This window comes from Rissa tridactyla, unplaced genomic scaffold, assembly GCF_028500815.1.
Source record: "Rissa tridactyla isolate bRisTri1 unplaced genomic scaffold, bRisTri1.patW.cur.20221130 scaffold_690, whole genome shotgun sequence".
Lineage (NCBI taxonomy): Eukaryota > Metazoa > Chordata > Aves > Charadriiformes > Laridae > Rissa > Rissa tridactyla.
This window is the reverse complement of record NW_026529903.1, coordinates 18,360-31,603: the sequence shown is the minus strand read 5'-3', so window position 1 is coordinate 31,603 and position 13,244 is coordinate 18,360. Positions and strand designations below refer to the sequence as shown.

The window sequence follows — 13,244 nt, the reverse complement described above, 5'->3', positions numbered from 1 at the left end:
GGGGGACGGGGGGGACGGGCATGGGGACCCCCCCCCTCCCATCACCCATCCTCATCCCCATCCTCATCCCGCTGGGTTCATCCTTCATCCCCACTTTATTTGGGGAAAGGGGGGTCCACCCACCCCCCAGGTTATTTTTTTGGGGGGGTCACACTGTGGTATGTGTCCCCCCCTCCCCCCCCAACGTATTTTTCTTCCCCCCCCCCCCCCGCCCCCCCCCTTCCAGGTCTGGAGGATGAAGGCTGGTTCGACCCCCTGGACCCTCCTCAACGCTTTCCGGCGCAAAGCCATATCCCTGGGGGTCCAGAGCTGCTCCGGGGAGGTGCGAGGTGAGATTGGCGGGGGGGGGGGGACGGGGGACGACACAGCGGGGTACCCCCCCCACACACACCCCTGGGACCCCCCCCATCTCACACCTCTCCCCGCTCCCCCCAAACCAGGTTTCATCACCTCGGCTTCGGACACGATGCCACCGCAGGGACCGACGCCGCTCACCGCCCGCATCAAATACGTCCACGTGAGTGCGTGTGTTCCCCCCACCCCATGCTGGGAGGGGGGGGGGGGGTCACCACGAGTGTCTGCGACACCCCCCCCCCCGCCCAAGTTTGGGTGACACCCCCCCCGGCTCCCGGTGCAGATCCACATGCCGGACAGCCTGGAGTACCAACCGGTCGCCTGCGCCATCGTGGTGAACGCCGCCGGCGCCTGGGCCGGGCAGCTGCTGGAGAGGGCCGGGCTGCCGGGGGGGCTGTGCCCCCCCCTGCCCATCCAACCCAGGAAGAGGTGCGGGGTGGCGGGGGGCAATTTTTGGGGTTCACAGTGGGGGGGGGACACATGGTGGCATCAGCTCTCTGTCGTGGGTGAAGCCCATGGGGGGGGCATAGCCCAGCACCCCTTTTTTTTCCGGGGGGGGTGAACCCCTTGGTGGTTTTTTTTTTGGGGGGGGGGGGGCATCCCAGCACCCACCACCCCCTCTGTGATGGCCGAAGCCCTTGGGGAATTTTTTTTGGAGGGGTGTAGCAGTAGGGGGGGGGGGGGGGGGGGGCGCACCTGGTCCCTCCATCTGCAAGGTGGGGGCATGAACCGCTTGGTGCTTTTTTTTTGGGGGGGGGGTGGGGTGTCGGAGTTGGGGGGGTCACATCCCAGCACCCACCACCCCTCCAGCTTCAAGGGGCGGGGGTGGGGGGAAGCGAATCCCTTGGTGCATTTTTTTTTGGGGGGAGGGGGGCGGGTGTCACACGGGGGGGGTGCAGCGCATCACCCCCCACCCCTCCATCTGCAAGGGGATGGTGAACCCCTTAAAGCCTTTTTTTTTTTTTTTTTTCTGGGGGGGGTCACACCCTGGTACCCACCACCCCTCCGGTCTGGTGGGGAGCAATATGAACCCATCGACGCTATTTTTTTTTTTTGAGGGGGGGGGGACACATCCCAACACCCCCCACCCCTCCATCTGCAAGGGGATGGTGAACCCCTTAGTCCTTTTTTTTCTGGGGGGGGGGCGACACACACACACATCCCAGCACCCACCTCCGGTGGGGAGCAATGAGAACCCCTCCACGCTGTTTTTTTTGGAGGGGGGGACACATCCCACCCCCCCCCAAGTCCCCCACCTTGGTGGAGAGGGGGGAGCGGGGTGCGGCCTGAACCCCTCAGCTCTATATTTTTTGGGGGTGCCCCCCCCGCCCCGCAATCCCCGCAGGTATGTGTACTCCTGGCACTGCCCCGACGGCCCCGGCTTCTCCTGCCCCTTCCTCATCGACACCACCGGCGCTTATTTTCGCCGCGACGGCATCGCCGGCAACTACCTGGGCGGCATGAGCCCCCCAGAGGTGAGTCCACGGGGGGCGGGGGGGGGGGGGGGGGGTCCCAGCGGCCGGGGAGCAGGTGAGGGACGCTAAAGCCCTGCTGGGATGGAACGCGGCCACCAGGAAAGCTCCTACGGGTGATTGGAGACAAAAGGAAGGCGAGGGAAGATGTGGGCCTTCTCCAGAAGGATGCGGGAGACCTGGTCGCCCGGGATATGGACAAGGCTGAGGGACTCCATGACTTTTTTTTTGCCTCGGCAAAGGGCTCCAACCACACGCCCAAGGCGCCGGAGGCAAAAGCAGGGATCGGGAGAATGAAGAACCACCCACAGTAGGAGAAGGTCAGGTTGGAGACCATCAGAGGAACCTGAAGGTGCTCAAGTCCATGGGACCTGAGGAGATGCATCTGCGGTTCCTGAGGGAACCGGTGGATGAAGTCGCCGAGGACGAGAGGGAAGGGTTTTACACTGGAAGAGGGGAGATTTAGATGAGATATCGGGAAGAAATTCTTGGCTGTGAGGGTGGTGAGCCCCTGGCCCAGGTTGCCCAGAGAAGCTGTGGCTGCCCCATCCCTGGAGGGGTTCAAGGCCAGGTTGGACAGGGCTTGGAGCAACCTGGGCTGGTGGGAGGTGTCCCTGCCCGGGGCAGGGGGGTGGAACGAGATGGTCTTCGAGGTCCCTTCCATCCCGAACCATTCCATTTTCCAGGAGGAAGAGCCGGATCCGGGCAATCTCTCGGTGGATCACGATTATTTCCAGGAGCAGGTCTGGCCCAAGCTGGCTCGTCGCGTCCCGGCTTTCTCATCCCTCCGTCTCCGGAGTTCTTGGGCGGGCTACTACGACCACAACGCCTTCGACCGCAACGGGGTGCTGGGGCCTCACCCCAACTTAGAAAATCTCTTTTTAGCTGCCGGTTTCAGTGGCCACGGGCTACAGCACGCGCCCGCCGCCGGCCGGGCGGTGGCCGAGCTGGTGGTGAAGGGCCGGTACGAGAGCTTGGACCTACGGAGGTTGGGGTGTAGGAGGCTGGTGGAGGGGGAACCGCTGGAGGAGGACGGGGTGGTGTGATGGGGGGGGGACGGGGGGGGGAAACTGAGGCACGGCGCTGGGGAAACTCAGAGACCGCACTGGGGAAACTGAGGCACGGCGCTGGGGAAGCTGGAAGTTGATCTTGTGGCCCGCAGAAATAAAAGGGCTGGATGATGAGCGTGCTGGGGGGTTAAATGAGGGGGCCCCCAGTTTCCCCACCCCCAGCGTCCCCAATATCTGCCCCACCAGCCCAAGTGCCCCCAATATCCACCCTCCCCCCAGTCCCAGTGTCCCTATTATGCCCCAGTGTCCCCATTATGTCCTGGTGCCCCCAGTCCCATTGTCCCCCCAGTGTCCCCCATTGCCCCCCCCAGCACCCCCAGCCCTGCTGTCCCCAGTCTCAGTATCCCCCCAGTGTCCCCGCTACCCCCATTATCCCTCCACTGTCCCCAGCCCCAGTATCCCCATTAACCCCCCGTTACTCTCCAGTATCCCCAATTGCCCCCCCCAGTGTCCCAAAATACCCCCCATTATCCTCCCAGTGCTCCCATTATTGCTCCAGTGCCCCCAGCCCCAGTGTCCCCAGTGAACCCCCAGTGTTCCCCCAGTGCTCCCATTAACCCTCCAGTGGCCCAGCATCCCCGTTATCCCCCATTATTCCCAGTGCTCCCAATACCCCCCCCCCTAAGTCCCAGTGTCCCCATACCCCGTCCCATTGTCCCCGTTATACCCCATGGTCCCTGCTGCCCCCCCAGTTCTCCCCAGCCCCATTGTCCCCAGTCCCAGTATCCCCCCAGTGTCCCCACTACCAGCTATTCCCTCTCCAGAGCCCCCATTATGTTCCAGTGCTCCCAGTCTCCCCAGTGTCTCCGCAGTGTCCCCCCCAGTGCTACCATTATCCCTCCAGTGCCCCCAGCCCCAGCATCCCCAGTGACCCCCCACTATCCCCACTATCTCCCCATTACCCTCCCATTATTCCCAGTATCCCCATTACCCCCATTCCCACCCGTTACCCCCCATTATCCCCAGTATCCCCATTGCCCCCCAGTATCCCCCCATTACCTCCCCATTACCCTCCCATTATTCCCAGTATCCCATTACCCCCATTCCCACCCGTTACCCCCCAGTATCCCCAGCATCCCCATTATCCCCAGTATCCCCATTACCCCCCAGTATCCCCCCATTACCTCCAGTGTCCCCCATAAACCCTCAATACTCCCATCCCCCCCCCAGTGTCCCCCATAACCCATCATTGACCCCCAGTATCCCCCGTTACCCCCCATTCCCACCCATTATACCCATTACCCCCCAGTATCCCCCCATTACCCCTCACTACCCCCCAGTACCCCCATTACCCCTCCAGTTACCCCCCAGTATCCCATTACCCCCAGTGTCCCCCCATAACCCCTCATTACCCCCCAGTATCCCCCATTAGCCCCCGCTACCCCCCTAATATCCCCATTACCCCCCAGTATCCCCATTATCCCCGGTATCCCCCCTTACCCTCCATTCCCACCCGTTATCCCCATTACCCCCCAGTATCCCCCATCACCCCCCAGTATCCCCATTATCCCCCATTACCACCCAGTATCCCCCATAAACCCCCAGTACCCCCATTATCCCCCTAGTATCCCCCATTACCCCCAGTATCCCCAGTATCCCCCATTACCCCCCAGCATCCCCATTATCCCCAGTATCCCCCCAGTATCCCCCATTACCCCCCAGTATCCCCCAGTGCCCCCCATTACCCCCCAGTATCCCCATTATCCCCATTCCCCCCCAGTATCCCCCATTACCCCCCAGTATCCCCCATAAACCCCCAGCATCCCCATTACCCCCCATTATCCCCAGCATCCCCCCAGTATCCCCATTCCCCCCCAGTAACCCCCATAAACCCCCAGTATCCCCATTATCCCCAGCATCCCCCCAGTATCCCCATTATCCCCAGTATCCCCCCAGTATCCCCCATTACCCCCAGTATCCCCATTATCCCCAGCATCCCCCCAGTATCCCCATTCCCCCCCAGTAACCCCCATTCCCCCCCAGTATCCCCATTATCCCCAGTATCCCCCATTACGCCCCATCCCCACCCATTACCTCCCATTACCTCCCAGTAGCCCCCATTACCCGCCATTCCCACCCGTTATCCCCCAGTATCCCCATTATCCCCAGTATCCCCCATTCCCCCCCAGTATCCCCAGTATCGCCCATTATCCCCAGTATCCCCCATTCCCCCCCAGTATCCCCAGTATCGCCCATTATCCCCATTATCCCCAGTATCCCCCATTATCCCCAGTATCCCCCATTCCCCCCCAGTATCCCCCATTCCCCCCATTATCCCCATTATCCCCCATTATCCCCAGTATCCCCCATTCCCCCCCAGTATCCCCAGTATCCCCCATTATCCCCAGTATCCCCCATTCCCCCCCAGTATCCCCATTATCCCCAGTATCCCCCATTCCCCCCCAGTATCCCCCATTCCCCCCATTATCCCCATTATCCCCAGTATCCCCCATTATCCCCAGTATCCCCGGTATCGCCCAGTATCCCCAGTATCCCCCCAGTATCCCCCATCACCCCCCGCCCGTCTGGCGCCCCCTGGCGGCGGTGCGGTGCCGCACGCGCAGTGGGTGCTCGCGCTGCCGCCAGTGCGCGTGCGCGGGGAGGGCGGGGGGGGCGGTACCGCCGCTGCGCGCGGGGCGGGCCGGCGCATGCGCGGGGTGGGGTGGTGGGGGGGGTGGGGGCGGCCGGGCCGCCGGGAGCTGGGCCGCCTGCCGCGCCGTGCGCCCCCGGCCCGCAGCCCGCGGCCGCCGGTGAGTCACCGGGCGAGCGAGGGGTGGAGCGGGGGGAGAGACGAGGTGTTACTGCGGGACCCCTGGGGGAGTCGGAGGCGGGCGGGGGGGGGCGGTTGGTCACCGCCGGGACGCGGGAGGGCAGTCCTGAGGGAACTGTGGGCCTCAGGGGAGCCGTGGGGCAACCCGGAGGTAATTTGGGGCACCGTGAGGCAACCGTGAGGTAATTTGGGGGCCGGGGGGATCCGTAGGGCGTCCCTGAGGTATTTTTGGGTTCCGCGGGGCAACCCTGAGGTAATTCTGGGGCTCGAAGGCACCGTGGGCCAGCCCTGAGGTAATTATAACCCCCCACGCGCTTCCCTGGAGACTGTGGGGACAACCCTGAGGTAAAATAGTGCCCCCCCCCCCAGCCCGGATAAACTCTAGGGGTTATTCCACCCCCCCCATAACCACGGGGGCAGCTCTGAGGTAAATTTGCCCCCCACCATGTAACCGTGGGAGTCACCCCTGTTAACAGAGGGGGCAGGTTAGGCCCTCCCCAGCCTAACTGTGGGGCAGGCCTGGGCTCCCCATCCCTCTGGGGTGCCTTGAGGATACCCCCGCTACACAGTGACCCCCAGCCCTGGGGGTGCCCCACAGTCCCCCAGGAATACCCCTGGGTACAAATAAATCAGGCAGGGCTTTCTGCGGAATCTGGGACCATCTCGCTGTATTTAACGCGTACGTTTCTGAGCCCGAAGGGTGGCGAGGCGCGGCCGCCTGGAACAAAGAAAAAGCTGGTTTCTGCCTTTTGTTTCTGCCGCGGCTCTGCCAGCGCGACCCGGACCTCGGACGCCTGGCTAAAGCGAAAAGAACCCGACGCTGCCTGTCCGCCTCCGAAGCCTTGATTTTAGGGTGAAGGTGCCTGTGATTAACTCGACGTTAATAAAGCTGGAGGCCAGTTCTGCTTCGGCAGTTTCATTCAAACTGGTATTCACTGCTTCGCAGGAGCGCAGTTCAAACCCTGGCAGGTTTTGTCTCGGAATAACCAAATTAAAAACCTTTTTTTTTTTTTTTTTTAAAAGTATTTTTAATGGTTTGTATCCTGCCCTGCGCGTTACAGAACAACAGCAACACTGACATGCCGGGGCTTGCGATTCCAGCCTGCTCCAGAGCTGCCACTGGCTCCTGTCTAGGAGAAGCGAGTGACTTGAATCCTGGCGGAAGAGCTCCGCCGGTGCTGTTAGCTGGTGATTTATTATTATTTTTTCTTAATTCAGACACTGCCTGTATTACTGTGGCGCTTTACAAGAAGCAGAAGACTCAGCGCAACATTTTTCGCAGAGGGCTGTTTGGAGTAATTACTGCTTTGGGCAAAAGCTTATGGGACAGCTCAGGAGCGGCCCTCATTTTGTCAGTCTCCTAATTGTAGGCCTCGAGTTTCTTACCTGGCGCGTGAGGAAGAGCAGGCACGGAGGTGTAAAGTGTTAAAATAGTGCTGTATTTTAGCAACGATTTTTTTCACACCTCTCTCAGCTGGCTCTGCCAGCTTTTCTTTTCTGAAAATGAATGGCCCAGCGTGATGTTTTGCTGCGTAGAAATAAAAACTCTGCTGTTCCTGCGACCCCGAGTTCATTAATATGAGATACTATAGAATTAACAAGACGAGTCCTTTCTCTGGCCATACGTTTCAGGATGGTTGCCCGACGGGAAGCCAGTGAGGGCAGGGAAGGCTGTTGGAAATGGCCGGGGTGTGATTTAGCTTGTAACTACCCAGCTCAGACTGATGCTGTTAGCGCCTGCCATGGTCCTGGGTTTTGTCTCCCTGCAGGCTCCATCCGTTTCCCATCTGTCCAGGATGAGAGAGGTTTGGGTTCGGCTTTTCCCCTCTCCCTGTAGTTGATAGTTTTGGAACCAGAGGTGATGCTGGAGTCGAGATGGCAGACAGCGTGAAAACCTTCCTTCATGACCTCGTCAGAGTAAGTCTCCGTGTTTCAGGTCCTCTATCATAGGGACTGGTCTCGTTTGCTTTGGTGACGGTGGGTCTTGTGTGGGGAGCACCCTCCTTCCTACATCATCAAGGGTGGATTAAAAAATTTGGAAGGAAAAGGGGCTCTTAAACTGCTGTGGCGCACTGGCCGTGATCTAAAGCGGGGGGACTTGTGTCGTTTCACGATGTTCTCGCACCATCTGTAAAGCAGCAGGTAGAGCAGCTTGTGTAATTAATTTCCACCTCGTTAGGTACCAGCAGCATCATGTTCTCCTGTTTCAGGCATGCGTTTGGCATCAAAATTTATCCCCTTTTGTCAAAAACTCCACATGCTGAACCGTCGTGTGGGTCGTGGGTAGTGACACTGTCCTGGCTCACACCAGGATTCCTTGTAGTTTTTGTTTTGAAGTGAGATTTTGATAACGATGGCTACGATATCATCTGGAGCTGGAAATAGCTGCCCGTGGAGTTCTAGGAGGTGGCACTCCCAGTCTTTTAAGGGAGTAAGGCAAAGGCGTTGGGCACTATTGACAGGTTTGCATGGATGTGGCTGATGGGAGGATATTTCTGGGACAAGGACGGGTACTTTTAGTTGTAAAGGTATAAGCTCTTACGTACAGTCAGGCCACAAGGACTTTGCACATCCTAAATATTTTGTATAATTCTATTTTATTCGCCTTAGAAATGCTGGCAGGGGAAGAAGGGCTTTCTGCCAGGCAGAAGAAATGGGCTGTGAGAGATCTGACTCTTTGGCTTTTGCCAGGGTATATAAATAGCAGAGATTGGATCAGAAATCACACCTTCTTTAAAAAAAAAAAAAAAAAAAAAATAGTGCTGCTCCTAAAGATGCTGGAACGTGCGGTGATTTAGGTCACCGGGCCGTGGAAAACAGTCGGTGTAGCTGCTCCAAACCTTGGCTCCGGCTGTGCCTGGCTTCCCCTGTTAGCCAGGGAGCAAGGCTGGCCACATCCAAGTCCCTTTCCGTAAAGCGGGAGGTTTTCCATGGCCTGGATCGGCCACATCCCATTCCTCCTCTCCCTGCGGGGTGGAGTGTGACGGCCGCTCCCCGTGTCCACAGGGAATTAAGGACTCCATCTGGGGCATCTGCACCATCTCGAAGCTGGACGCCCGGATCCAGCAGAAAAGGGAAGAGCAGAGGCGAAGGAGAGCAAACAGCGCGCTGGCCCAGCGGAGGTTTCACATGGAAGAGAAGAAGCAAGAGAAGTGAGTATGGGGCCTGACGGGTCAGAAACCGGGTAATTCCCTCCTTTCATTAGTCTATTGAAGGCAGAACTTGTGGTGCGCGTTTGCAAATGGTTCATAAACCCCATGGCGCGGAGGCGCAGAGCCACTAAAGATGAAAAACGTGATGTGAAATGCCCTTTTCCCACTCTGTGTAATGAAACCGGAACTGTTTTCGTGAGATAAGAACCTGGACCTTTTATGTTGTTTGACAATTAAGAGTAAGCATTTAGTTTGAAATAATAATAGGAGGCATGGAGCTCTGCAAGCTGAAAGAACGTGGATTTCTGGATTTCTTTTCTGGCTGAACACTTGTTCTGTCTCTCAAAGATAGGGCGTTGTTGGTAGCCATGGGATCGGGGAAGAAGCAGTAGCTCAGATCCGATTTACGCATCCGGGGCAGATCAAGTATCATTTTTTTCCCCAGCCTTGCTGCGTTCTGCATCCACGAAGGCTGGAAATGCCAGAATTATATCCATGTGGGAGCAAAACAGCATCTGCTCTTGTGTCTGACTCCCGAACCGCGCTGAGGTGTTTCTCCGCTGCCCTAATTACGGTCGGGCTGGCAATTCACGCAGTCGAAAAGACATTTTTAAGACGTATTTACAAATCATTCCGACTTGCTTGGCCTTTTATCTCAAGAGGATGGAAAAGTCTTCCGTGTCCTGTGGTCCCGATCCTCCCCAGAGGCATCTGCAGATGCCCTTAGGAATTAAATATATTTTAGGGGGGACTAACCGGTCATATTTTTCTGGTTTTCTTTGTAACAAATCCTTTGGTAGCAGAGGGTGACTGGAGAAGTACTGCGGAGTCCCACAGAGCTGCTCTCTCGCGTGTCCGTAGACACGCTGCAAAGAGAGAGAAGCCAAAACCGCCCCGAGCTGAACAAAAAGCCTCTTCCCAGAACAAAAAGCGCCTGAAAAGCCCCGATTTTGTTGTGGCAAGAGTTTGAGGAGATCAAAGCCTAAGATCTGTAATAAAAATGCAAAAATCCAGAGGAAAGCTTTGCTTTTCTTCCGTTTTGGTGCAGGTATGGGGAATTTAACAAAGGTTGGAAGAGTCTTCCTGGTGTAAATCCATGCACTGGCTGAAAAGTGGCAGGAGCCTGCGCGGGGTTTTCCTCTGGGATGCCTCTGTTCAGATAAAACCGGTGTCAAGCTGGTTCTCCACAACATTCCCAAGGTGTCCATGATGTGGGACAGGAGGCTGGTGGGTTGGGCGGAGAGGAACCTAATGAAGTTCACCAAGGGCAAGCGTAGGGTCCTGCACCTCGGGAGGAATAACCCCCCTCACCAGGACAGGTTGGGGGCTGACCTGGGAGTCCTGGTGGGCAACGAGTTGACCGTGAGCCAGCAACATGTTCTTGTGGCCAAGGAGGCCAACGGTCTCCTGGGGTGAAAGAAGAGGAGTGTGTCCGCACGTGGAGGGAGGTCATCTTCCCCCTTGGCTCTGTCCTGGGGAGGTCGCTTGTGGAGCGCTGGGTCCAGTTCTGGGCTCCCCAGTTCCAGAAGGACAGGGAACTGCTGGAGAGTCCAGCAGAGGCGACGGAGATGCTGAGGGGTCGGAGCATCTCTGTGCTGAGGGCATCTCAGCAATGCTCATCAAAATCTAAAGGGCGGGGGGGGCAAAAGGACGGGGCCAGACTCTTCTCAGTGGTGCCCGGGGACAGGACAAGGGGCAACGGGCACAAACTGGAACACGGGAAATTCCATCCGAACACGAGGAAAAACTTCTTTCCTGTGAGGGTGGCAGAGCCCTGGCGCAGGCTGCCCAGAGAGGGTGTGGAGTCTCCGTCTCTGGAGAGATTCCAAACCCCCCTGGACGTGAGATCCTGTGCCACCTGCTCTGGCCGGGGGTTGGAGGAGATGATCTCCAGAGGTCCCTTCCAACCCCTGCCATTCTGTGAAGCAGTTTGTGACTTGTTAGGGGACGTTTATCCAGGTGCCAGGACCTCAACACGTCTCTCCCTTCTCTCCCTGCAGCGAACCCCGGATAGTGAGCCGGATATTTCAGTGCTGTGCCTGGAACGGAGGCGTGTTCTGGGTAAGTGGATATTTTTGGTTGGGTTTTCGATGTTAAAATCCCAGTGAAAGCCCGGGATGGGTCGCAGCTCCCCGTCCCCATGCTGTATTTTAAGGATATAGGCTCAAAGGGACACCTCCACGTTAAACCCCGGCTGCTTCTCGGAGTCTTTTAAACCCCAAATATTCCCCCCTCGCTCTGCTGCAGACGGGGATATTGTTTTACTGAACTAAATACCGATATTTTAAAGATTTCCCCCGCTCTGAGGTTGATCCTTAACGGCAGCCCAATTAATCACCCCTTCTCGTTTCTTTTCCCCCCTCTAGCTTAGTCTCTTCCTGTTTTACCGCGTATTTATCCCCGTCCTGCAGTCGGTGACGGCACAGATCATCGGTAAGTCCCTGTCCCGTTGGCGGGGTGGAAGGAGGAGGTTCCCGGACGGGTTCCTCACGCGTTCCTTCCCGGCCCCTCTCCCCAAGGTGACCCGTCCTTGCACGGCGACGTCTGGGTTTGGCTGGAGTTCATCCTCACCTCCATCTTCAGCGCCCTCTGGGTCCTCCCCCTCTTCGTGCTCAGTAAGGTGGTCAATGCCATCTGGTTCCAGGTAGGTGACGGGGACACGGACGGGGGGGAATCTCTTCGTTGAGGTGGCACCCGGGGGTGGGGGGGTGGTGGCTTTTTGATGTCAGATGAAATCCCACCTGAAAAACGGGCTCTGGGTGGGCAAAACCAGCTCATTCCGCCTCTTTTGAACTTCACTTCCCCGAAGTGCCTGTTTTGCTTTTCATTTAATTTTCCTCAAGACCCTTTTTCTTTATTTTTGGGGGGTTTCTTTCCCCCGCAGGACATTGCGGATCTGGCGTTCGAAGTGTCCGGCAGGAAACCTCACCCCTTCCCCAGCGTCAGCAAAATCATCGCCGACATGTTGTTTAACCTCCTGCTGCAGGCGCTTTTCCTCATCCAGGTGAGATGAACAAACCCCCTCCCTCCGGGGCCGTGTTTTCCCCTAAATCCAGAGAATCCACAGCTTTTCTTTTTTTTTTTTTTTTTTTTATTAATTTATTTTTAATTAAAATCCCAGGGGATGATCGTGAGCCTCTTCCCCATCGACCTGGTGGGCCAACTGGTCAGCCTCCTGCACATGTCCCTGCTCTACTCCCTCTACTGCTTCGAGTACCGCTGGTTTAACAAAGGTGAGGCCTTTTGGAGGGGAATTCCTCTGGATTTGGGATCCGGAGGCTCATTTTTTTCCTTCGCTTTTAACCAGAATGAAGAGTTTGTTTTGTTTTTTTTTTTTTTTTTTTTTTCCTCCTCGCCAGGCATCGAGATGCACCAACGGTTGTCCAACATCGAGAGGAACTGGCCCTACTACTTCGGCTTCGGCTTGCCGCTGGCTTTCCTCACGGCGATGCAGTCCTCTTACATCATCAGGTGACGCCGTTTCCCCCCTTTTTATTATTTTTAGTATTTTTAGTATTTTTTAATAATTTTTAATTATTATTATGTTTCCCCTTCCAGCGGTTGCCTCTTCTCCATCCTTTTCCCCCTCTTCATCATCAGCGCCAACGAAGCCAGGACCCCCGGCAAAACCTAGTGAGTCCCCACCTCCCCGGGCCCTAAATCCCCTTGAAATCACCCCAAAATCACCCACCACCCCCCCAAAATCCTGCCGGGGGGGGCGGGAATTCCGTCGCCAGGAGCTGACGGGCTCTCTTCCCTTCCAGCCACTTCCAGCTCCGGCTCTTCTCCTTGGTGGTTTTCCTCAGCAACAGACTCTTTCACAAGACCGTGTACCTTCAGTCTGCCCTCAGCGGTGCTTCCTCTTCCCCTTCTTCTTCCTCCGACCGGCTCCTCTCCCCGCAGCCCTCTCCGGCCAAACACGCGGCTTCTCCGGGCCACTGAGCCCCTCCAGCCCCCCCCACGGGAGGGGACACGCCGGGACCCAGGCCACCGAGGTGTCGATGGCGGTTCTGCCTCTCCCCTCGCCACCACATTAAAAAAAAATGGGGGTTTGGGGGGAAAAAAAATACGGATTTTTAACACCTTTGTGAGTTTCCAAGAGCCGGCTGGTACCCTGCCCTGGTTTTATAGCGGACTCTTTTTGTACCCGTGCCATCTCATCCCCGTGCATGTACCGGACCGGTAGGGGTGGGGGAGGAACCGGTGACGTCCCCAAAACCGCCGGGTTTTATTGCGTTTTTGGGCCGGTTTACCGACTTTTCACTAGTCTTTTCACACTGAAACATTAAACGGAGGAATCACGATTCGCAGCCGTCCTGCGCCTGCCCCTCTCTCTTTCTCTCTCTCTCAGCCGCCCATGGGCCGTTTGGGGCCACCGGGGTCCGGGGATGGCCACCGTGGCCAGCCGCCGCCTTCCCCCGCTCGC

At 57.4% G+C, this 13,244-nt stretch overlaps 2 protein-coding genes across 2 annotated transcripts; both read left to right on the top strand.

Moving 5' to 3' along the window:
- Positions 1-226: 226 nt before the first annotated feature.
- FOXRED1 (FAD dependent oxidoreductase domain containing 1) lies at positions 227-2,872 on the top strand (the record flags this gene model as incomplete). Its single annotated transcript, XM_054187731.1, is given in 6 exon segments — positions 227-252; positions 254-329; positions 441-517; positions 638-783; positions 1,700-1,829; positions 2,513-2,872. Coding segments are annotated over 6 exon segments (815 nt in total), but the record flags the coding sequence as incomplete, so codon positions are not given.
- Positions 2,873-6,715: 3,843 nt separating this feature from the next.
- Positions 6,716-12,904, top strand: EI24 (EI24 autophagy associated transmembrane protein). Its single transcript, XM_054187734.1, has 11 exons — positions 6,716-6,854; positions 7,436-7,583; positions 8,673-8,818; positions 10,819-10,879; positions 11,185-11,251; positions 11,338-11,462; positions 11,703-11,822; positions 11,940-12,051; positions 12,178-12,289; positions 12,377-12,451; positions 12,583-12,904. Exons 2-11 carry the CDS (start codon positions 7,542-7,544, stop codon positions 12,758-12,760), a joined length of 1,038 nt encoding a protein of 345 aa, XP_054043709.1. The 5' UTR covers positions 6,716-6,854; positions 7,436-7,541; the 3' UTR covers positions 12,761-12,904.
- The last annotated feature ends 340 nt before the right edge of the window (positions 12,905-13,244 follow it).